Below are 22,266 nucleotides of genomic sequence, written 5' to 3' on the forward strand. Positions count from 1 at the left end.
AAGGACAATTCCCCCCCCTTCCTCTCAGTTGATGTGACACTAGCACCAAGGGCTTGGCCCCCTGCCCACCCACATCTCTCCGCAGGGTTTACTGCTGGCCTGCTGCGCCTTGGGGTGAATCCCCACCTCTCCCTGGCCAGCAGCCGCTGCCAAGGGGCTGGAGGCTTTGTCTGAGCACGGCTGGGAAAGGTTGGTGGTGCCGGCACCGCCGTGCATCTCCTGTTCTGATGGGGTGCCTGAGACACCCCCCCACACACACACACCCCAAAACAGGCTTTGCACCAGCGCTGCTGCTGCAGGAGCCATGACAGCAGGCAGGAAACCATCTCGGTCTGGCCGCAGCCCCGGCCGAGCAGCCCAGGCTCGGGGCTTCTCGTCCTGAGCCCGGGCTGCTCGGCCGGGGCTGCTCGGCCGGGGCTGCTCGGCCGGACCGAGCGTGGAGGCTCTCCGGGGCAGCTTCGGCTGCTTCTCGCCGGCTGCCAGAGGTTCCCCCAGCCCCCTTCCCCGCTGGGAAAACTGAGGCACGGAGCGAGGCTTGCCCGGGTCCTGGGAGAGGTGGGGGAGAGAGCGGGGCTGCCGGAGCGGGGCCCCCCCCCTTCCCCGGCAGCGGCTCTGGGAGCTTCATCCCCGCCTCCAGCCCGCCCCGCCGGGCTTGCCGGGACCGGGGGCGGCGGTCGGGACCCCGGGGCGCTGCGCGGCTCACCCCCACCCCCACCCCCCGCTCCTGCCTCAGTTTCCCCCGCTGTGCCCGGACGGGGCGGCCCCTCCCGGTCCCCGCCCCGGCCCCATCCCCGGTGGCGGCCCCCGCCCCGCCGCCGCGCAGCGCCCGCGGCCGCCGGGCCATGGAGCTCATCGAGCTGCGGGAGCTGCAGCCGGAGCCGCGGCCGGGCCGGGGCCGCCTGGAGCGGACCAACGCGTTGCGCATCAGCCCGGCCCGCCGGCCCGGCCCCGGCCCCGGCCCCGGCGCCGGAGCGCACCCCGACCCGCGGCTGACGGCGGCACCGGGCGCCGGGCACCGCTTCGAGCCGCGGCGCCGCGGGCTCCACACCTGGTGCGACCTCTGCGGGGACTTCGTCTGGGGCGGCGGCAGGAAGAGCCTCCAGTGCCGCCGTGAGTACCGCGACCCGGGCCTCCCGCCACCGGGCTTCCCCACCGGGCACCGGGCATCCTGGTAGTGGGCACCCATACCGGGCACCGGGTGTCCCACGACTGGGCACAGGCATCCCGGCGCTGGGCACCCGCACCAGGCACTGAGCGTCCCGGTACGGGGCACCCACACTGGGCACGGACATCTCAGTGCCGATTACCCCCACTGGGCATCAGGCATCCCAGTACCGGGCACCCCCACCGAGTACTGGGCATCCCCATACCGGGCACTCGCACCGGGCCTCCGGGAACCAGACACCCCCACCGGGCACCGGACATCCCGACAGTGGGCACCCACACCGGGCAGCCTGGTACCAAGTACCCCCACCAGCTTCCGGGCATCCCCGTACTGGGCACCGAGCATCCCACCCATCAGGCACCCACACTGGCCAGCCCAGGCGGGGAGCACAGGTGCCACGGTACCGGCCTGCAGCTTGGCGCAGCACCGTGTCCCACGTGGGTGCTGCCCCCTGGGCCCTCGGCACTGGCACAGCATGGGCAGGCAGCCGGCCCCGGGCACCGATACTGGCATCACACACCAGCCCTTGCCCCACCGGGCACCAGTACCCTCCCCGGCACAGTCGCTGACCCTGACACCCAGGGTCACGGTGGTGACACTGGTCCTGTCCCCGTCCCCAGACTGCAGCTTCACCTGCCACTACCGGTGCCGGGCCCTGGTGCGGCTGGACTGCAGTGGCCCCCCGGGCGCCGGCGATGAGGACGATGGCACGGAGCAGGCGCTGGAGAAGGACACCAATGTGGTAGGGCCTGGCCCGTGCCTGTGAGGGAGGGCGCGGGTGGGGGGTGGCCAACCTGGGGGCTGCCCGGGCTAAGGGTGGCTGTGCCGGGCTGTGCCATGCCGTGCCATGTGAGGCCATGTCACCTCATGCCAAGCTGTGCTGTGCCACATTGTACCGGGCCATGCTGTGCTGTTCCAGGCTATGCCACGCCGGGTTGTGTCATGCCAGGCTGGGCTTTGCTGCACCGTGCCGGGCTGTGCCGAGCCTTGCTGGGCTGGGCTGTGCTGTGTGAGGCTCTGCCATGCCAGACTGTGCCAAGCCATGCCGTGCCGTGCTGTGCCATGTCAGGCTATGCCAAAGCATGCCGGGCTGTGCTATGCCATGCTAGGCTGTGCCAAGCCGAGCCGGGCTGGCCTGGGCTGGGCTGCGCCGTGCCGGGCTGTGCCAAGCCACAGTGGGCTGGCCTGGGCTGCACCGCGCCACGCCACGCCGTGCCGTGCCGTGCCAAGCCGTGCTGGGCTGTGCCGTGCCGTGCCATGCCAGGCTACGCCGGGCCGGGCCGGGCCGACGCTGTGCTGCCCCGCACCGTGCCGTGCCCAGGCCGCGCTCGCCGGGCCGGGGCGGGGCACAGGCGGGTCCGGGCGGGCGGCGCCGGGCGCGGGTGAAATCACCGCCGGAAGCGGGACGGCGCCGCGCCGCCCCCGGCCCGCGTCAGCCCCACGGCCGGGGCGGGGCCGGGAGCGGGGCAGGGACGGGGACCGCGCTGAGCCGAGCCGGGGCCGGGACAGGGACCGCGATAGGCGCCGGGCCGAGCCGGGACCGGGACCGGGACACGCACCGCGATAGGGACCGGGCGGAGCCGAGCCGGGACAAGGACCGGGACTGTGCTGAGCCGAGCCGGGATAGGGACCGGGACCGGGACCGGGACCGGGCGGAGCCGAGGCGGGACAAGGACCGGGCTGAGCCGAGCCGGGAGCGGGAGCGGGCTGAGCCGAGCCGGGAGCGGACTGAGCCGGGCCCCGGCCCGGGGGCCGGCCGGGCTGGCGCGGGGCCGGGTGTGCCCGTGTGCCCGCGGGGCCGCGGGGCGGGCGGGTCGGGCCGCGGCCGCCGCCGTGGCCGTGGCCGTGCCCGTGGCCGGGGCCGGGGCGGGGGGCGGCGGGGCCGGGGGCTGCGGGGCGGCGGCGCTGGCGCTGCGGCGGGGCGGCGCGGGGGGCACGGGCGGCAGCACGGCGAGCAGCGGCTACTGCAGCCAGGAGGACTCCGACTCTGAGCCCGAGCTCTTCTACACCGCCCGCACCTCCCTCGGCCGCCGCCCGCGGCGCCGCCAGGTCGGTTCCCGGGCCGCCGGCCGTGACGTCATGGGGGAGCGGGATGACGTCAGCCGGGGGGAGCGTACCCCCCCCCGGCGGCTGGGTGCTGGGGGACAGGCGAGGGTGGGCTTGGTGCGGGGCCAGTTGTCGCCCCGCCGTGGGGAAAACATGGGGTAAGCACAGTCCTGCCATGGGGCAGGTGTGGGGTGAGCATGGCCCTGCTGTGGGGGCAAGAGTGGGGCTGAGCATGGCCCTGCTGTGGGGTGAGCATGGGGGTGAGCATGGCCCTGCTGTGGGGCAAGTGTGGGGGCGAGCGTGGCCGTGCCGTGGGACAGGGTGGCCCTGTCCGGTTGGATGTGGCTCTGTGGGGCGAGCGAGGCACAGTGGGGTGAGCGGGGCTTCGCTGCCTGGCACGGCCGCCCCATGGCCCCCAGGGGCTGGAGCTGCTCCCAGAGGGGGCAAAGGACAGTGCTTGGGGCTGCCGGGGTTAATCGCCCCCGGGGCAGCCTCACAGATGTCTCCTTCCCGCGGGGACCCCCAACAGGGTCCGGCAGTGCCCGCATGCCATGGGGTGGCCATCGGGGCTGGGAGCCCCAGGTGCTCGCCAGCCCCACGGCACCGTGGGGACACGTGCAGCTCTGCGTGGCGGCTCCGCAGCCCCATGTAAATACTCATTAGCGGGTACCGGTGGCGGGGATGCCAAGCCAGGATGCCTGGGTCTCCCCTGTGTGGGGCCGGCACTTTCAAGCGGGGTGCTGGTGGCACAGACAGGCTGCACCCCCAGCCTGTCCCTCCTGCCTCGAATCCCGGGTGTCCCCGTGGGTGCCCAGCCTGCCCTGCCACCCCAGTGCCAGGCTGGCGGCTGCCAGCGCTCTGCCTTGGGGACGCCTTTCTGATCTGGGGTGCCGGGAGGGGACACCTGGCCTCAGGGTGTCCTCGCAGTGGGTTCACACATCCCTGTGGCCCCCCGGGATGGGGACGAGGGCTGGGGGGTGTGGCTGGTGGCAGCGTCCCTCCTGGGGCCGCGGTGAGCTCAGCCATGCTTCCCCGGCACGGCCCAGCTCAGCACCAGCTGGGCTGATGCAACTCCACGCAACCGCCCGCGCGTGTGTCAGCCAGTGTTTCAGGGCCGGCTGGGAGGCAGCGGGATGCCGGGGAGGGCGGAGGGGTCCCCCCTGCTGCGGTGCCACTCAGCCCAGCCGCTGTCACGCAGGATGAGCCCAGCGAGTGGGAGAAGGCAGAGCTGGACCAGGCGCAGGTGGAGCAGCGGATCAAGGAGTACAACAGCCAGATCAACAGCAACCTCTTCATGAGCCTGGTACGGTGCCGGCGTGGGGCCGGGGGGGGGTCGCAGTGTCCTGCCCTGGCCCCACTCACCCCTGCCCTGGTGTCTCCCAGAACAAGGACGGCTCCTACACTGGCTTCATCAAGGTGCAGCTGAAGCTGGTGCGCCCCGTCTCGGTGCCGGCCACCAAGCGGGTCCCCTCCCTGCAGGCGGGGCGGCCGGGGCCGCGCGCCCAGGGGGTGAAGCGTCGCACGTCCTTCTACCTGCCCAAGGGGACCGTCAAGCACCTGCACATCCTCTCGCACACCCGCGCCAGCGAGGTCATCGACGCCCTCCTTCGCAAGTTCACCGTCGTCGACAATCCCCGCAAGTTCGCCCTCTTCGAGAGGTCCGAGAAGGATGAGCAAGGTAGCACCCCGGGGCGGCCCTGTCCCCGTAGCAGTGGCCATGGCCCCGTGGTGGCAGCTTCCCATGGGCGGCAGTGGCCCCGTGGTCAATGTCCCCGGGGCGGCGGTGTCCCCCATGGCGGCAGCATCCCCATGGCAGCAGCATCCCTGTAGCAGCAGCGTCCCCTGTGGCAGTGGTGTCCCCATAGTGGCAGCATCCCCACAGCAGCGGCATCCCCCTTCGGTGGCAGTGTTCCCTGTCGCCATGGGCATGTCCCCCATGGCAGTGGTGTTCTCCGTGGCGGTGGTGTCCCCATAGTGGCAGCATCCCTGTGGTGGCAGCATCCCTGTGGCAGTAGTGTCCCTCGTGGCAGTGATGTCCCCATAGTGGCGGTGTCCCTGTGGGGATGTCCCCCCCCCGTGACGCCTGGCCACCGTTGCAGTGTACCTGCGGAAGCTGGCGGACGAGGAGCAGCCCCTGCGGCTGCGGCTGTTGGCCGGCCCCAGCGAGAAGGTGCTCAGCTTCGTCCTGAAGGAGAACGAGACCGGGGAGGTGAACGTGAGTGCGGGGACGGGGAGGGGACTGGCACCCACACCCCCCGGGGGGACGTGGCCGTGGGGGGACGACGGCACGTCCCCAGTGCGATGGCAGCCCATGTGCCCGCAGTGGGACGCCTTCACGCTGCCGGAGCTGCACAACTTCCTGCGCATCCTGCAGCGGGAGGAGGAGGAGCACGTGCGCCAGCTGCGGCACCGCTACGCCCGCTGTCGCCAGAAGATGCAGGAGGTGCTGGCCACGCGCACGCCGGGGTGACCGCGCCAACCGCGCCCACGGCCAGCCAGCGCACCGGGACCCTCGCCCGCCGGCGGGTGGGGGCACCGGGGAGGGGGGTGGAGAGGGGCGCCCCGGGACCCACTGGGCCGTCACAGCCCCCATGGGGCTGGCCCAGGGAGCGGGCGTCCCCGGGAGGAGTGAGCGTCCCCGGGGGGTGTGGGTGTCCCCGGGGGAGCGAGTGTCCCTGGGGGGAAGCAGGGCGTCGAGCACCAATAAAGGCATCTGGGTGACGAGGCCTGGCCCGCGGCGTGTCCTTGGTGGGGCGGGCTGGGGCTGGGGCTGGGGCGGGAGGGGACACGACGACCCCCCGGTGCCGTTGGGGGTGGGGCGCCGGCACGTGGCGCGGGGCTCGAGCTCGCGGCCCCGCGGTTCCCGCCCCCGGGGTTCCCGCCGGCGCCCGGCGGGGAGGAGGGCACGCCCCCTGCCGCTCTCACGTGACGCGGGCGCTTCCTCCCTCCCGGGTCACGCGCGGGGGGCGTCGCGGGCGCCGGAAGTGTCGCAGCGCGGCGGCGGCGCACGCAGGGAGGCGCTCTGTCGGCGTCGCCGGGCGGCTCCGGGCCGCTTCCCCCCCCCGCCCCCCGTCTCCCCCCGCTCCCGCCGCCGCCATGGGCGCCAGCGGCTCCAAGTCGCGGGGTCTGTGGCCCTTCGCCTCCCCGGCGGCGGGCGGCGGCGGCGCCGAGGGCCCCGGCGGGCAGCAGGCCCTGGCCCGGGCGCGGGCCGCGCGCGCTGCCACCCCCTTCGTCTTCACACGCCGCGGGTGAGAGGCCGAGGGGCGGGGGGGGGACGGGGACGGACGGACGGTTGCCATGGCAGCGAGGGGGGGCCTCCTCCGCCGCTGGGTCGGTGCAGGCCTGCCCGGCGCGGCGGGACAGGCCCTGGCCTTCGGCGGGAGCCGGGGGACGAGGGGGCAGCCGCTGAGCCGGCAGCGGGTGGCCGCTGCAGCCCTCCCAGGGCTGGTGGTGCCGACCCGTCCCAGCTCCCTTCCCTGCTCGGGGCGCGGGAAGCCGGCAGCCGTCGGCAGGCTCTTACCTACCCGCCTCCCCTCTCCTCTCGCCAGCTCCATGTATTACGATGAGGACGGGGATCTCGCCCACGAGTTCTACGAGGAGACAATCGTTACAAAGAATGGGAGGAAGCGTGCCAAGCTGAAGAGGATCCACAAGAACCTGATACCTCAGGTAGCATGTGGAGAAGGGGGGGGAAAGTTGAGTGCCAAAGCATCACGGGGACTTCGTCCCGGCTTTGCCTTCTCCCTCGGGGCACCTTCTTGCCAGGGAGGTGAAGGCTTTCTGCTCACGCCCCCCAGCTCCTGCCTCGGAGCCGTGGCTCCTGTGTGTCCTGGCTCACATCCATGTCACCTAGCGAGGCTGTAGCAGGAGAGGGAGAGCTGGTGACACCCTCCAGCCCCTCTTTCCAGGGAGAAGCGGTGCCCCAGCCCTTTAGAGCTGCCAGGCTGGGGAAGATAGCTCAGCTGGGTGTGTGTTGTGGGGTGCAGAGTGCCAGGTGGCCCTGCACGGCCATGGCGTCCCATCACTGACCACCTTCCCCAAGGTGCGGGGTGCTGTGTTTGCTCAGCCACTGTCACGTCACTGCGGAGGGCCAGGCCCTGGTTTCGGGAGCAGCAGCCAAAGCCCGTCACCCGCTGATGCGAGTGTGCACGTTCCCCCCAACTGCTCGGTAGTGACAGCGGTGTTGATAGCTATGCGTTTTGCACTTCAGTGCAAAAGTCTCCTCTTAAAATAGGCAGCTGGGGTGAAGCCGGGCAGGGGCTGGGACGCCGACTGAGGGTCTCGGTGCAGGAGGAGGATAGCCTGCATGTAGGGAAGCTTCTGGGGGCATAAATTGAGAAAAGGGAGGATCAAACCAGGGCTGGAGAGAGACCCTGCAGGAGTCTTTCCTAAGGAAGCAGAAAGGCACAGCTCTAGCGAGCACCTGGGGCAAGCCGTTGGTTTGCTCCGAGGGGTGAGCAGTCCCCCAGTGGGATGGGACCCCTCTGAGTGCTGCGCAGGCAGTTATGGAGGGAAGGATTCAGCGCCGCTCCACGGGCTGGCGTTCTTGCAGAGGCAGGCTTGGACTGTGGGACTGACTCCTCGTCGACGTGGGTTGAAACCTACCTGGTTGGAAAGCTCGGCTGAGCTGGAGAGAGCAGGCTCCGAGCCCCCGCTCCCGCTCCACCCCCTGCCCCCCACCTGCCAGCGGGTCGTCGGGGTGCTGTAACAGGAGAAGGCTTGGACGGAGCATGGGAAAGGCGCCTGTAGCTGGCGTGGAGGGAGCGTGCATTCAGCAGCCTCCCCTCTGGATAGAAAGCTGCTTTTCTTGTGCGCCAGCTGCCCTGGCTGCTTTCTCTCAGAGAGCTCTTTTCATTCTTTTAAATCCTGTGAATGAAAGGTGCCGGATGAAAAGCCCAGACGGCCAATATCTGCCAGTCACGCACCAGCTGCTGCACGGGCAGTGCCTGGCAGAGCAGCTCCCTCCTTTCTCGCCCTGCTGAGCTCCGGACCGGCCATGTGTGGCAGCCAGCCGCGCCTCTCTCGGCTCTCCAGGGACAAGTTCGAAGGGCAAAGTGCTTTCACTTTGCCTGCTGCTGTTCAGACGTACCTGGCGTCACGGCGGCTTTACAGACTCACGTTCCTCGAAGGCATGATGTCACCTCTGTACGGGGTGACTTGCAGGGCTTGGGGCTGTTGTTTGGTGGTCTCCCCTGCTCACCACTCTGACTCTTCTTTCAGGGCATAGTGAAACTAGAGCACCCTCGCATTCACGTGGATTTCCCGGTGATCATCTGCGAGGTGTGAGTCGCCAGACGTTGCTGCCTGTGGGTGGGAGGCCCTGCCCCACCACCCCCAGCCTCACCAGGCGAGGCTGCGTCGTGTTCCCACCCGAGGAGGACTCTGGGCGCAGCGGGGACGGCGGCTCTCCCCTCGCCCAGAGGTGAGGCGGGACGGAGCGGGCAGGGCTGGGCTTGGCTAGCCCTCCTCGCAGGAGATGGGTGACCTTGTGCAACGACTGCTTACAAACATCCTCGCTTGAGTCAGAAGACTAAAATACCTTTTGTAGCCTCTAGCCGACATTTGATGGGTAACTGGAACTGCAAACGAGCTGCTGTGTGTGAGCTGTTAAAGGGAGAGCGAGCCTGCACTTCTCACCAGACAAAATCCCCTGCTTCTCAGGTATGCAGCCCAGGGAGAGCCAGGGCAAGGTAACGCGCTGCCCGGGGCCCCGAGATCCCTCGGGCCCGGTGGTTAGATGGCCAGTGTTGCGGCATGTCGCTTGACACAGGTGTTACGTGATGCTCCCCGGGGCGGGTCTGTTGATGGAGGATGAAGGCTAAGGGGGGGCCTGGTCTTGAAGCACGTCCAGCTGGCTGCTGCGCTCCTCTTGGGAAGGGGATGGAGATCAGATGCCGCTGTCTTGGACCTCGGTCTCTTCCTCCTGTGCGTTTCCCTGCTTATGCTGGCTCTGGGCAGGTTGGCTTCGCTGCTGCCCGCAGTCCCTCTGCCCACAGGAGATCTCTGCAGTCTGTGGCCACTGCTGGCGGCAGCGAGGTCCCCAGCGCTGCAGCGGACTCGCCTCCCCCGTTAGCAAGCTGGCTCCTGCCGAGCACAGTCCCTCACCCGCTGCGGGGCCAGGCTGCTGGGCAAGGCGTCTCCTTGTAACGTCCTCACCCCCCGCTCCCGTCTTGAACGTACCTCCCGGTGGGGTGGGCCTTGACAGAGCCGAGCAGGAAGGAAATCATTTCTTCCCTCCCCGTCCCCCGAAAACAATCGATCGGTGTGCCTGCCCCGGCTTGGAAATCTCCCTGGCGATGTGAACTAGGGTTCCTCCCGTGTCCCAGCTGGCGGCAGGAGGAGAAACGTGATGCACTTTAAAGGGAGGCTTTCTGCTCTGTCTCAGAAGGTCCTGCTCTTTTCTCCTCTTTCCTCCCGCTTGAGAAGGTCGAGGTCACCTTGGCAGCACCGAAAAACCTCACCCCTGCGTGCAGGCCCCGAGTCAGCTGCTGCAGGGCCGGGGAAGGGCCTGACCTGTACCGCCCCTCGCCAGCACTAGGAGCCACTGCCTCCCTGCTCGGCCGGCCCCGGCCCCGGCGGGCAGAGGAGGACCGGCTGCGGGGCAGCGGGCGCAGCTTTAAACTGGGTCAGAGCCTGCTCCCCACAGCAGCCGGCTCGGCTTTCCTCCTCTTTCGTTCCAGAACTTATTTACTTTCTAAGCACTTCAGACGTTTGCTACCTCGATTTTTAATTTAAGCCGCTGGCACTTGGCTGCCAGCCCTGTCGGTGTCTACGTTGGATGTATCCATCCCCGCGCCCTCTGAGAGCCGCCCGGGCGCGGGGCCACATTCCCGGCTTCGGGGAGATAACAGCGGCGTGGCTGTTGCCGTCTTCCTGTCACCACCTCTTCCCTCTGCGTCCCCCCCACCCGCTGTTCCCGTCGACAGGAGCGAGCACGGAGGGTGAAGCACGGAGGGTGAAGCGGATGTGCTGGCTGCCGCCGGGCAGGGAAGCGGGCAGGGCTGGGCAGGGCTCCGGCAGGGAGCTCGTCTACACTGTGATGCTGGGCGCTTCTTTCGACATCTTTTGTTCTCCTGCTTGCTTGAAAGAGTCTTGTCTTAAAACAATCCCCCACTGAAGTGTTTCTTATTCGCACCGCCTGCTCTCGAGTTTGTCCCGGGCCGGATCTCCCTGGGAAGGGCATCCCTCGGGCCCCGCAGGAGAGCAGGGACTGCTGTCCCCAGGAAGAGGAGAGAAAGCTGCGGCCGGGCTGCCTGCGCCCCCTCGCCCTGCTGCTGTCTGAGGGCGCGGGAAGCTGCACCGAACCCGCCTCGGGTACGGGGGAAGGCGGAGGAGGAGTGGGGAGGGGGCCGGTGCTGTTTGCCTGCCCCAACGGGGAGCCCCTCGCCTGGCTACCGGCCAAAAATCTGCTGACAAGGCAGGGGCCGAACCCCGGGGGGGGTAGAGACCGAGACGGGCTTAGTAAGGATGCTTTTGTCCTCTCTGACAGGCTGCTCACCCTTCCCCCAGGGCGTTAAACATGCTTTCCCCCAAAAAACACGCCTTCTCCCCACCACCACCACCCGGCCCCCTGTCACCGGAGCGGCAGCGAACCTCCGCAGGCTGCCAACAAGCTGCGTCCTGCCCCGCTTCTTCCCAGGCTGGTCCCCCGAGCCGCCAGCCCCCGGGCCTCCTCCACTCCGCCGGCCTCCAGCCCTCCTGCAGCAACAGGGCCTTGGGAGCACCTGGAGGGATCTTAAAAATGTGAAGGTTGCTGTAAATAGTATCTGTGTCCACTGTGGTGTTGGAGCAAGCAAAAAAAAAGAAAAGTTTTCCTTTTTTTTTTTTTTTTTTTTTGACGATTCCTGTGCGACGTTGTGCTTTCCCGTGTGGATGTGTAGCCGAACCGTACTCACTGACACTAGGCTCCTTGCTCCTCAAGTGTGTGGGTAGGACCCATGGGTTTGGGAAACGTACACTATTTATGGTCCTTCCTCCCGGTGCATCTGTCCACTTTTGCTAAATTTCAATAAAATTATTTGTAGAGCCCGCAAGTCCAAGAGCTGTCTTACTGGGGAGGGCGGGTGGGCGAGCGGCTGTGCCCGTGGGTGGAGGAAGGAGATGCTGGAGAGCTGAGGGGAGCTGGGCTTTGCCATGCCGGTCTGTTTGCTGCCGGCGCTTTGAGCCCCCTGTTTTTTTGGGAGGGGGGTGTTTGTGCACGCGTGACTGAACTGGTGGTGAAGGAGCCGTGAGTCACGGCCATTTCCAGGTGCTCCAGTTTGGCACGTGGCGCTGGCAGGAGTTGGTGGCTTTGTCGGGCTGTGACTCTCCTTGTAGCTGCCATGACATCCTTTAAATACATAACTAAAATGAGTTTATAAAAATACATGTAATTTTCTTGTTCAGCCCAATAGGGTTGGAGCTCAGGCCCCTCTCCCCTCCCATGTGGGGTGGGAGGTCTGGAGGGACCTGGGCGTCGCGGGCAGCCCAGCCTCAAGCCGACCTCTTCCCATCCCTCCGCCCGGGCCCCGCGGGGGGCAGGATCCGCCTGTCCGCTCCTTCATCGCCTGCCCTGCCAAATCAGTGCCTCATTAATCACCGCGGCCTGATGACTTTCTCGAACCCGGTGTGACCCCATGCCGGGATGCCGCCCGTCCCCTGAGCAGTGCCGGCTGTCCGTGGGGCAAGCGTGATCTCACTTTGTACCCCGCGTCCTGCCCCCGGCCGCCCTGCAAATGTTTTCCTGCGGCCGCAGCCACCTCTCATCATTTCCTCCGCGCAAGCCGGCTCGGAAACGAGCCGCTGACGAAAGCTGTAACGAGAGTGAGTGGTGCGGCGTGTCCTGCCAGGGCTTCGGCTTGCGGGGGACGACGCTCTGAGACTTTTGCCCATTGATCCGTAGGGGCCCCAACCCCAGGAGGGACGGATTGCGGTGGCCTCGAGGGGGACTGGGTGGCTGCCCAGGGCGTTACGGCTCGGCGAGGTTAAACAAGGCGGTGGCTGTGGCTCGCTGGCCCTGTGAGCATCTCCATGTCCGCCGGGGCCACCCCACTCCCCCTCCTGCCGCCCGTGGGGCAGGGCCGTGCCTGCAGCCCCCGGCCCGGGGCAGAGGCGGGTGCCAACCTCCCTTCCTGGCCCTGCGGCCACTCTGTCACCAAGCCGAGCTCCTCTCGCGCCTTGCCTGGACCTGTCTTGCACAAGCGGATGTAACTAACGCCCCGTTACCTGGCATCCACGAGGGATTCGCAGCCGGCCGGCTGCCTGCGTGGGGCAGCTCGCCTGCTCGGCTCACCCCAGCCGCTGCCCACCTCCACTGCCCTGTGCCCCTCTCCGCTCTTGTGCCCGGCTGGGAACGGCTTAAAATCATCTCATGCTCAGCAGGGCGAGACGTCCAGCTGCCCCCTCCCAAAATCCAGGGTCTTCCTTGTGGGAAGCGAGGAGAGAAACAGAGGCAGGTGATGCTGAGCCCTCCTGAGGGGACGGCAGCGAGAAGCTGCCTTGTGTTGAGGACTTCCAGCCCCCCCGGCAGCGGAGAGTCATGACCCCTCCAGCCACTCCGCTGCCGGTGGGGCTGGTTACCTTCGGCACGCAAGGCTGCAGAGGATGGAAAATTTTAGGCATTTCTGCTGCCGGCGAAGGGAGCCTGTTTACTGCCCGGAGGGGAAGGGCAGCGCCCGCCAGCCCTGGGATTTCTTGGCTCCCCGCAATCTCCCCCGAGGGTTTTGGCAGCCAACGCCCGGCCGGTGGCCGACCTTCCCTGCCCCTTTCTCGGCCGGTGCCCAGCATTGCCTGTGGGCCGGGCCGAGCCATGGGGTGCAGCCTGGGTTTAGAGCGGCTGGCTGGGACACCGTGCCCATCCCCGGTGGTACTGTCACCCTCGCGGTGGGAGCTTCATCACAAAAGCTGGCAGCCGAGCGGGTCCCACTAACTGAAGCCATCTGCGGGTGCCCGCGGCACTGGGCTTGGCACCACCGGCACCGGGGGCTGGCACCGAACAATGCTGGGCTTGGCGCTCCCGCCCGCTCCCTGGGGAGCTGGCGGGTGGCTGGGGAGCGCTTCCGCAGATTCAGCCCTGTTTCCTTCCCCCGCTGGCCCCGGCACACCCTCGCGCTCCGGCGCTTCCTCCGCAGGGGCACCCTGATGGCCCCCAGCCCACTGGGGCCAGCCCTGGCCAGAGCAGGCGGGGGACAGGCAGGACATGGGGACGGCCACACTGCCAGTCCCTGAGCCCTGCCTGTCCCACTGCCCGCCTGGGGGACCCACCGGAGCCTCGACTGCGCCCCGGGAAGGAAGCCCCCCCCAGTCCTGCTGCGCCTGCGGCCCCTCTTGTCCCCCTCAGACAGGAAACGCGCGGGACCGCGGCTGAGTCAGCAGCACCGACTGCCCCGGCCCCGCACAGGACGTCCTGCCCGGCACGGCACTGCCCCGGGGACAGCACCGCCCTGGGGACACCGCTGTTCTGGGGACACTGCTATCCTGGGGATACCACCATACCAGGGACATCACCGTCCTGGGGACAGCACCGCCCTGGGGACACCGCTGTTCTGGGGACACTGCTATCCTGGGGATACCACCATACCAGGGACATCACCGTCCTGGGGACAGCACCGTCCCGGGGACACCGCTGTTCCGGGGACACTGCTATCCTGGGGATACCACCATACCAGGGACATCACCGTCCTGGGGACAGCACCGCCCTGGGGACACCGCTGTTCCGGGGACACTGCTATCCTGGGGATACCACCATACCAGGGACATCACCGTCCTGGGGACAGCACCGTCCCGGGGACACCGCTGTTCCGGGGACACTGCTATCCTGGGGATACCACCATACCAGGGACATCACCGTCCTGGGGACAGCACCGTCCTGGGGACACCGCTGTTCTGGGGACACTGCTATCCTGGGGATACCACCATACCAGGGACATCACCGTCCTGAGGACAGCACCGTCCCGGGGACACCGCTGTTCCGGGGACACTGCTATCCTGGGGATACCACCATACCAGGGACATCACCGTCCCGGGGATACCACCGTCCCGGGGACACCGCTGTTCCGGGGACGCTGCTATCCTGGGGACAGCACCCCTCTGGGGACACCACTGCCCTGAGGACATCACCATTCCGGGGTCACCACCATCCTGGCGACACCACCATTTCGGAGTGACCGTGATCCTGGGGACACCGTCACCCTGGGGACACCACCATTCTGGGGTCACCACCATTTTCGGGTCACCACTGTCCTGGGGCCACCCCCCCCCCGGGGACACCGTCTTAGGGTCACCACCCTTTCGGGGACCCCCTCCGCCCCGCCGAGCGCCGCAGCCCCGCGCGCCCCGCGGCGCCCCCTGCCGGCGGCCCCCCCGCCCCCGCCCCGCCCCCTTCCGCCGCGCGGGGGGCGGGGCCTCCCGGGCCGTACCAAGCGTAGCGGGACGGGGGGTGACGCGCCTCGCCCGGTGCCGCCGCCCCACGGAGGGGTGTGTGTGGGTGGGGGTCCGCTGCCGGTCCGCGCCCCCGAGACCCCGCAATGGTCCGCGCCGCCACCCCGGCGGGCCGCGGTCGGGGCGGGGCCGGTCGGGGCGGGGAGCGGCGCCCCCGCGGGTGGTGCGCGCCGGGGAGGTTTAAAGCGGGCGGCGGGGGGGAGGCGGCGCCGGTGGGAGCGCACGGCGGGGGATGGCGTGAGCCGAGGTGAGACCCGGGCGAGGGAGCAGAGCAGAGCGGAGCGGGGTGGGGTGGGGTGCGGGGCCGCGCCGCGCCCCGGCGCTTTGTGTGCCGGTCTCGGACAAAGGCGGCGCCGCGCCGGCACCCGGGGGAGCGGCGGGGAGCAGGAGCGGGGGGACCCGGAGCGGCGGGGGGGGGACCGAGACCGGGAGCGAGGGGAAGTGGAGGCGGAGGGGACGGGAACCGGGACCGAGGGCGGGCGGAGCCGCTTGGGACCGGGGTCCCCAGGAGCCAGCCCCCGGGGGCTCTGCCCGCACTCCCCGGGACCCATCTACCCTGGGTGGGGGTTGTGGGGAAGGGACTTGGGGCAGGGTCTGCCTTGGGGGGGTGCGGGCAGAGCCGCCCCCTGCTTGCACCCCCCTCCTAACCCCCCTCTCCCCGCTGCCCCCAGGCCCCCGTTGGGCAGGATGCGCGGGGGCTGCGTGGCGGCGGTGGCCCTGCCCTGGCTGGCCCTGCTGGCCCTGGCCTGGCAGCCCCCCGAGAAGCCGTCGGCTGCCCCCCTGCTCACCCGCCGGCCCTTCCTGGTGGCCTGGAATGTGCCCACCCAGGACTGCAAGCCCCGCTTCCAGGTGTCCCTCGACTTCAGCCTCTTCGACCTGCACGCCTCCCCCAATGAGGGCTTCGTGGGGCAGAACCTCACCATCTTCTACAAGGAGCGCCTGGGGCTCTACCCCTACTACACCAGCCAGCGTGTGGCCGTCAACGGCGGCGTCCCCCAAAACAGCAGCCTGTCTGAGCACCTCGCCCGTCTCCAGGAGGGCATCAGCAAGTACATCCGCTCGCCCGCCAAGGAGGGGCTGGCCGTCATCGACTGGGAGGAGTGGCGGCCCATCTGGGCTCGCAACTGGAAGCCCAAGGACATCTACCGGGAGGTGTCTCAGCAGCTGGTGTACGAGCGGCAGCCCACCTGGTCCCGCGAGGAGGTGAACAAGCAGGCGGTGTTCGAGTTCGAGTCGGCCGCCCGGCAGTTCATGGTGAGCACCCTGCGCGTGGCCAAGAGCTTCCGCCCCAAGCAGCTCTGGGGGTACTACCTCTTCCCCGACTGCTACAACCACGACTACAGCAAGAACAAGGAGAGCTACACCGGGCAGTGCCCAGATGTGGAGAAGACACGCAACGACCAGCTGGCATGGCTCTGGAGGGAGAGCATGGCCCTCTACCCCTCCATCTACCTCGACCTGCTCCTGGCATCCACCCCCAACAGCCGCAAGTTCGTGCGGGCGCGGGTGATGGAGGCCATGCGCATCTCGCAGCAGCACCACGACGGCTACTCGCTTCCTGTCTTTGTCTACACCCGGCCCACCTACATCCGCAAGCTGGATGTGCTCAGCCAGGTAGGGCTGTGCCACTGGGATGTCATCCCAAGCCCTGGGCGCCTGGGCTCTGGGGTCAGCTGAGGTGGTCCCTGTGCCTGTGTCCCATCCTGGTCCACAGAGTGGGATGGCTCTGGAGGCCGGTGGCTGCTTTCATGGTGTCACCAGCACCCTGTGGTTTGGCTGTCCTCATGTGGGGTGGGAAGCAGCATCCTTTGGCATGGGCTTGGCTCTGGGGACCAGGAGGGGTGCCTGGCCCTGCCTCCCTTCCTCGGGGGGTGGGGGGGCAGTCACAGTGTGAGGACCCCCAGCTCAGCCCCTCTGTGGGTGGATATTAGGGTGCCACAAACCGTCTGTCCCCCTGCCCCTATGGGCAAGTTCTCTGACAGCAGGACCGGCACCAATGGTCACCATCACCAAGGAAGCACCTGGGAGGTGCTGCAGGACTCCGGGGTCCCGGCAGCTGGGACCCCAGGGTACATGAGCCCACAGCCCCTGTGCTGTGCTGGCTTAGCCCCTGAGGAGGAGGGTGGTGGTGGGGAGCCCTGTCCCCAAGGAGCTGGGACAGTCACCTCTTCCCATGCCCTGGAGCAGGGATGGGTCTTGCCTCCTTGACCCTGCAGCGGGCTCTCTGGGGTGCACTGTGCTGGGGAGTGTGGGTGCTGCGTGGGGTCCATGGGCACTGACCGGGCTCTGTCCCTGCAGCTGGACCTGATATCCACCATTGGAGAGAGTGCGGCGCTGGGTGCAGCTGGGGCCATTTTCTGGGGTGACGCGGACTACACCAAAAACCGGGTAGGTTTGGGGTCAGTGTGCTCCAGGGGTGGTAGCTTATGGGTGGGAGGTCATCTGCCTCCAGAGGGGGACCAGTGGCTTGAGGCTGGGGCATTTATCTGGGGTGCTTCTTTCCCTGGGGCACCCCAGCATGCCCCTGATGCCCCCCTTTCCCCAGGACTCATGCCAGATCATCAAGAACTACCTGGAGGGGGACCTGGGCCGCTACATCGTGAATGTCACGACGGCGGCACAGCTCTGCAGCACAGCGCTGTGTCAGGGCCGGGGCCGCTGCCTGCGCCAGGACAGCACTGCTGATGTCTTCCTCCACCTCAACTCCACCAGCTTCCAGCTGCGGCGCCGGGATGGGAACCACCCCCAGCGCCCCCTCTTCTGGGCCGAGGGCCAGCTGTCCCTGGCTGATACACTCTTCCTACGGACCCACTTCCGCTGCCACTGCTACCAGGGCTGGCAGGGCAGCGGCTGCCAGGTGCCTGCTGGCCCCCGCAGTGATGCCCCTGACCCCCTGGCACCGCTGGGACTTGGGGTGCTGTTGCTGCTTGCAAGCTGGTGCTAACCTCCCCCTGAACTGAGCTGGCCCCCCTGCCCCCCCAGCACCCCCTTTCTGTGGCGGTGTAGGGGACCTATTTAAGATATCCCTACCCTGCCTGTGAGGCAGCTCGTTATGGGGGGCTGCCCCTCACTGTGGGGGGAGAGCTGTGTGGTTGCCCTACCTCTGCCCTCCCTGCTGCTGGGCAGGTGCCCCCCATGGGGATGGGGGGGGGGGGGGGGGCCTCTCCTGTTGTAAGGAGAGGGATGGGGGCGAGGGGGGCATGGGGGCAGGGAGTGGGTGCTGTGTGGTGCTGAGCCCCTGTGCGCTGCCCCACACCGAAGTGCTTTACCTCGAATAAAGCTGGGCTGAGTGTAAGTGGGGTGTGGGCTGATTTGGGGGGGGGGGGGGGAAGAGGGCACAGGTCACCCTACTGTTGCCTAACCCTGCTCCCAGGCATAGCCTCCCTGGGGTGGGGTGGGGTGGGGGGCCGGGGGTGGGTGTGCGCTGGGGGGAGGCGCTGCAGGGGTTGGAGCCTCCCCCGCCGGGCCGCGTGGTGGCCGCGGGGTGCAGCCACGGCCGGGCCACCCACGTGGAGGCTGCCGCGGGACCGCCCCGGGCCCTCCTTGGCCACGCCTTCTGCCGCAGACTCCGCCCAGGCCGCGCCTTCGGCCGGGCTCCGCCCCCCTGGGCTGTCGGCGGGCTTCCCCCGGCGTGGCCACACCCCCGGGCTGCCTTGGCCACGCCTCCCGCCGGAGACACGCCTTCGGCCCCGCCCCGCGGAGCGTGGGCCGCGGGCACGGCAGGATCCGGGCTGCGGGTGTGGAGCCCCCCGGGAGCGGGACAGCCGCGTGGGGACACCGTCCTGTGCGCCACGGCCGGGGGTGGGTACAGCCCTGCGGGGGCCGGGGACACCCCTCTGCCGCGAGTGTCCCTGAGCGCCGCTGTCCTGTGCCACGCGTGTCCCCGAGCGGTGCCCTCGCGTGGCTCCCGTCCCCCTGCCACGGTGTCCCCGGCGCAGCCCTGCTCCGCCTTTGCCCGTGCCCTTGCAGCCGCTCCCGGTGCTGCCCCGTTCTCGGGGTGCCCGTGGGCACAGCCGCCTTCCTGCCAGCGCCCTCGGCTGCTCTGCGCGGCCCCAAACCGTGCCCTCCCGTGGCTGCTGTCCTGTGCCCCGAGTGTCCCCAAACCGTGCCCTCCCGTGGCTGCTGTCCTGTGCCCCGAGTGTCCCCAAACCGTGCCCTCCCGTGGCTGCTGTCCTGTGCCCCGAGTGTCCCCAAACCGTGCCCTCCCGTGGCTGCTGTCCTGTGCCCCGAGTGTCCCCAAACCGTGCCCTCCCGTGGCTGCTGTCCTGTGCCCCGAGTGTCCCCAAACCGTGCCCTCCCGTGACTGCTGTCCTGTGCCCTGAGTGTCCCCAAACCGTGCCCTCCCGTGACTGCCGTCCTGTGCCCTGAGTGTCCCCAAACCGTGCCCTCCTGTGGCTGCTGTCCCCACGCGTGCATGTCCCCAGACGGTGCCCTCCTGTGCCACCACCGTTCGCCGGGCTGTGTCCTGCCAGGTCCTGCCCGATGCTGTGAGCTTCCTCCCAGCAGTGCCCTCCTCCCGCCATCCGATGGCTGATGCCCTGCACTTCCCCAGAGGCGCCCGCCCGGCGCAGCCCACGTCCGTCACCGTGACCTTGCCCCCCTCCACCCCGCCCGTGTCTGTTTGTCTTTCCAGCCCAGCTCATCGCCGGCCAGTCACTGGGTGTTGACTCTGCGCATTCCGCCCCAGCCGGGCCCGCCGCTGCCAGCCATTAACCGGGGCTGGCACGCTGCCTCCCCACTGCGTGGCTGCCGTGCTGGGCTCCGGCTGCTGATAACTTTGGGGACGTCAAGTGAGGGGGTGGGAGAGGCCCCGGGTGACTGGCACCGCTCGGGGACCAGGGTGTGGATTAATGCTGGCCCCAGCTTGGGCTGGGGATAAAAGCGTTGAGGTCTGCCCAGGTCTCAACCCGTCTCGGCTCTCCCCAGGCAGCTCCGGGACCCATCCTGTGCCTGCCAGCACCATGGCATCGGGGTGGCCCTGCTGGGTCCTTCTGCTGCTCCTGCCTGCCCTGGCCCACGCCGGTGGGCCTGGCCCCGTCCTCGTCAACCGCCCCTTCGTCACCATCTGGAACATCCCCACCGAGCGCTGCGCCAAGAAGTACGATGTCACCCTCAACTTGGAGATCTTTGATGTGTTGGCCAACGACCAGCAGTCCTTCATCGGGCAGGACATCACCCTCTTCTACAGCAAGGAACTGGGGCTCCTCCCCTACTACACATCCGAGAGGATGCCAGTGAATGGGGGGCTTCCCCAAAATGCCAGCCTGCAGGCCCACCTCCACCACGCCACCCGGGACATTGAGGTCACCCTGCCCAGCCCTGCCTACGGCGGGCTGTCCGTCATTGACTGGGAGAAGTGGCGCCCGCTGTGGATCCGCAACTGGGGCTCCATGGACATCTACTGGCAGAAGTCAGAGGAGCTGGTGCGGCAGCAGCACCCACAGTGGCCCCCCAAGCTGGTGAAGGAGATGGCCAAGCGGCAGTTTGAGCAGAGCGCCCGCAACTTCATGGAGCAGACCCTGCAGCTGGGCGAGACCCTCCGTCCCGACAGCTATTGGGGTTTCTACGGCTTCCCCAACTGCTACAACAATGACTTTGACAGCCTGCCCTACACCGGGACGTGCCCGGTGGTGGAGCAGCAGAGGAACAAGGAGCTGTGGTGGCTCTGGGAGAGCAGCCGGGCGCTCTACCCCAGCATCTACCTGCCCCCTCGCTTCAACGGCACCAACAAGGCACTCGCCTACGTCCGGCACCGCGTGGCCGAGGCCTTCGCCGTCCAGCGTGGCATCCTCAATGATGGCATCCCCGTCCTGCCCTACTCCCAGATCGCCTTCGACTGCACCGTCGACTTCCTCTCCCAGGTGCTGGGGATGTGGGGACAGTGGGCACGTCTTGGGCTGATGGGTTGGCGCCAGGGAGTCTTTAGCTCTGCCGGGGCGATGTCGGGTCTTTGGGCACCATTGACTTCTCCTCTCCCCTTGGGTGCAGGAGGACCTGATGAACACCATCGGGGAGACTGCGGCTCAGGGCGCTGCTGGCATCATCCTCTGGGGCAGCCTCAACTACAGCACCTCCAAGGTGAGTGCAGTGGGTGGCACCGCGCCACTGGCCGCGGGAACCCCCCATTCCCCAGCCGCACAGGGCTGTGACACCACGTACTGTTGCAGGAGATGTGCCTGAGGCTGAAGGGCTATTTGGAGGGGCCCCTGGGCCACTACATCGTCAACGTGACGGCCAGCGCTGATATGTGCAGCCAGAGCCTGTGCTCTGGCCAGGGCCGCTGCGTGCGCCAGGAGAACAAGCAGGGCTTCCTCCACCTCGACCCCTTCCGCTTCACCATCGACCTGCAAGTCGGCAAGCCCTGGCTTGTGGCCCAGAACCTGGAGTCCGGTGACGATGTCTCCCGGCTGGCTGAGGAGTTCACCTGCCAGTGCTACGACAAGTGGCAGGGACCCCGCTGTGACACCCAGGGCTTCGCCAAGTGACCTCCCCCCCCACACACACACACCGGGGACACCTGGGCAGGCAGGGTGACACCACCCTGCGCCCCAGCACCCTCGCCGTGGGGTTAGGAACCTGACTGTGGGGATGCTAATAAAACCAGTAGGCACCCGCAAGCGTCTCCTTGTCTTCCGCTGTGGCATGTTTTGGGGTGGGAGGGTCCCCCAGCGACACCGGCAGTGCCTTGCAATGCTGCCAAGGGCTGTGCATTGGGCCGGGGGGTCTGGGAGTGTAACGCCTCAGAGAAGCCAGAAAAAAAGAGGAAAATTTATGGGAAAAGACGTAGGAAGGGGGATAACGGGGGAAGAGGATGAGCAAAGGGGGAATGATGGGGAGTGGCCAGCGAGCGGAGGCGATAGGGGTGAAAAGACGTGCCTGTGCGGCTGTGGCCGGAGGCACGCGGGACCCCTGCCCCTCCCCAGGAATGCAGGGCTGCAGTGTGAAGCCAGTATCCCCACTTTGATTTTCTCCTGGATTACTTTACGCAAACCGGTTCAGCCCTGGAAAGATACCGATTTCTGTAACCCATGCTGCTGGCTCAGCAATGCCTATTTTAAAGCAATCGGGAGAAGGCATGAGATGAAAGACTGCTTCCCCAGTCCAGCTTAGATGAAGATGTTGGCATCTTCATCTGGATGTTCAATTTGGGGTGGGGGAATCACATACTCCGTTCTCCGATCTTAGGCCCTAATTTGGGCAATCTCTCCGTGATGGGACTGTGCTGTGTAGCACTGCATGTTTACTGGGGACTTACAAACTTGCACCCTTATTTCTTATGCTGGTTAACGTAAACCACTGCAAAGCGCAGACCGTCCTCCGCAGCATGTGTGACAAGCCAGCTCTCACCACGAAATGAACTCCCTGCTCAGTAAAAAGGAAGGGCAGCATGAAGCAGCATCTAGTTTAGATGCTTCAGTTAAATACTCTTTGCTAAACTGAGCCTTGGTAAATGCTCTTATCAGAGGTTCGTCCTTCAGTTGCTGGGTAATGGGTTGTCTCCTCCTGGTAAAAGCTGAGCCATGGCTCTATGGCCCAGCCGTGTCACCTGAAGAGTCCCAGGTCTTGTGAGCTCCTGGTCTCCTGGCGTGGCCTTGGGAGAATGTCTCTGCAGAAGAGAGGACCTCTCATTCATAGAT

The 22,266-nt window shown here is 67.7% G+C and overlaps 4 protein-coding genes across 5 annotated transcripts; all 4 read left to right on the forward strand.

Moving 5' to 3' along the window:
- The first annotated feature begins 842 nt into the window (after positions 1–842).
- Positions 843–5,712, forward strand: RASSF1 (Ras association domain family member 1). Its single transcript, XM_076346127.1, has 6 exons — positions 843–1,110; positions 1,786–1,907; positions 4,410–4,514; positions 4,595–4,889; positions 5,311–5,426; positions 5,535–5,712. The coding sequence occupies exons 1-6, from the start codon at positions 843–845 to the stop codon at positions 5,679–5,681; spliced, it is 1,053 nt and encodes a 350-aa protein (XP_076202242.1). The 3' UTR covers positions 5,682–5,712.
- Positions 5,713–6,307: 595 nt separating this feature from the next.
- On the forward strand, positions 6,308–11,239 carry TUSC2 (tumor suppressor 2, mitochondrial calcium regulator). Its single transcript, XM_076346128.1, has 3 exons — positions 6,308–6,459; positions 6,760–6,880; positions 8,432–11,239. Exons 1-3 carry the CDS (start codon positions 6,308–6,310, stop codon positions 8,495–8,497), a joined length of 339 nt encoding a protein of 112 aa, XP_076202243.1. The 3' UTR covers positions 8,498–11,239.
- Positions 11,240–14,861: 3,622 nt separating this feature from the next.
- On the forward strand, positions 14,862–17,773 carry LOC143164053 (hyaluronidase-2-like). The gene is made up of 4 exons (XM_076346129.1): positions 14,862–14,876; positions 15,301–16,243; positions 16,928–17,017; positions 17,175–17,773. The coding sequence occupies exons 2-4, from the start codon at positions 15,317–15,319 to the stop codon at positions 17,571–17,573; spliced, it is 1,416 nt and encodes a 471-aa protein (XP_076202244.1). The 5' UTR covers positions 14,862–14,876; positions 15,301–15,316; the 3' UTR covers positions 17,574–17,773.
- A 585-nt stretch (positions 17,774–18,358) lies between these two features.
- On the forward strand, positions 18,359–21,246 carry LOC143163921 (hyaluronidase-1-like). Of its 2 annotated transcripts, XM_076345852.1 has the most exons (4): positions 18,359–18,430; positions 19,556–20,490; positions 20,618–20,707; positions 20,797–21,246. In XM_076345852.1, exons 2-4 carry the CDS (start codon positions 19,591–19,593, stop codon positions 21,112–21,114), a joined length of 1,308 nt encoding a protein of 435 aa, XP_076201967.1. In that variant the 5' UTR covers positions 18,359–18,430; positions 19,556–19,590; the 3' UTR covers positions 21,115–21,246. The 2 variants fall into 2 exon arrangements, with proteins under 2 accessions (XP_076201967.1, XP_076201966.1); XM_076345851.1 differs by lacking the exon at positions 18,359–18,430 and having other exon boundaries at positions 19,344–20,490.
- Positions 21,247–22,266: the final 1,020 nt, after the last annotated feature.

The sequence above is a fragment of the Aptenodytes patagonicus genome, chromosome 8 (genome assembly GCF_965638725.1).
Source record: "Aptenodytes patagonicus chromosome 8, bAptPat1.pri.cur, whole genome shotgun sequence".
Taxonomy (NCBI): domain Eukaryota; kingdom Metazoa; phylum Chordata; class Aves; order Sphenisciformes; family Spheniscidae; genus Aptenodytes; species Aptenodytes patagonicus.

Bases quoted from the DNA above. Each gene is read 5' to 3' on its own strand.
- RASSF1 (XM_076346127.1), top strand. From the start codon at position 843: ATGGAGCTCATCGAGCTGCGGGAGCTGCAGCCGGAGCCGCGGCCGGGC. The intron at 1,908-4,409 runs GTAGGGCCTGGC...GCTGTCACGCAG, and splicing joins TGGAGAAGGACACCAATGTG to GATGAGCCCAGCGAGTGGGA. The intron at 4,890-5,310 runs GTAGCACCCCGG...CCACCGTTGCAG, and splicing joins GTCCGAGAAGGATGAGCAAG to TGTACCTGCGGAAGCTGGCG.
- TUSC2 (XM_076346128.1), top strand. From the start codon at position 6,308: ATGGGCGCCAGCGGCTCCAAGTCGCGGGGTCTGTGGCCCTTCGCCTCC. The intron at 6,460-6,759 runs GTGAGAGGCCGA...TCCTCTCGCCAG, and splicing joins TTCGTCTTCACACGCCGCGG to CTCCATGTATTACGATGAGG. The intron at 6,881-8,431 runs GTAGCATGTGGA...CTCTTCTTTCAG, and splicing joins ACAAGAACCTGATACCTCAG to GGCATAGTGAAACTAGAGCA.
- LOC143164053 (XM_076346129.1), top strand. From the start codon at position 15,317: ATGCGCGGGGGCTGCGTGGCGGCGGTGGCCCTGCCCTGGCTGGCCCTG. The intron at 16,244-16,927 runs GTAGGGCTGTGC...CTGTCCCTGCAG, and splicing joins AGCTGGATGTGCTCAGCCAG to CTGGACCTGATATCCACCAT. The intron at 17,018-17,174 runs GTAGGTTTGGGG...CCCTTTCCCCAG, and splicing joins CGGACTACACCAAAAACCGG to GACTCATGCCAGATCATCAA.
- LOC143163921 (XM_076345851.1), top strand. From the start codon at position 19,480: ATGCTGGCCCCAGCTTGGGCTGGGGATAAAAGCGTTGAGGTCTGCCCA. The intron at 20,491-20,617 runs GTGCTGGGGATG...CCTTGGGTGCAG, and splicing joins CCGTCGACTTCCTCTCCCAG to GAGGACCTGATGAACACCAT. The intron at 20,708-20,796 runs GTGAGTGCAGTG...GTACTGTTGCAG, and splicing joins TCAACTACAGCACCTCCAAG to GAGATGTGCCTGAGGCTGAA.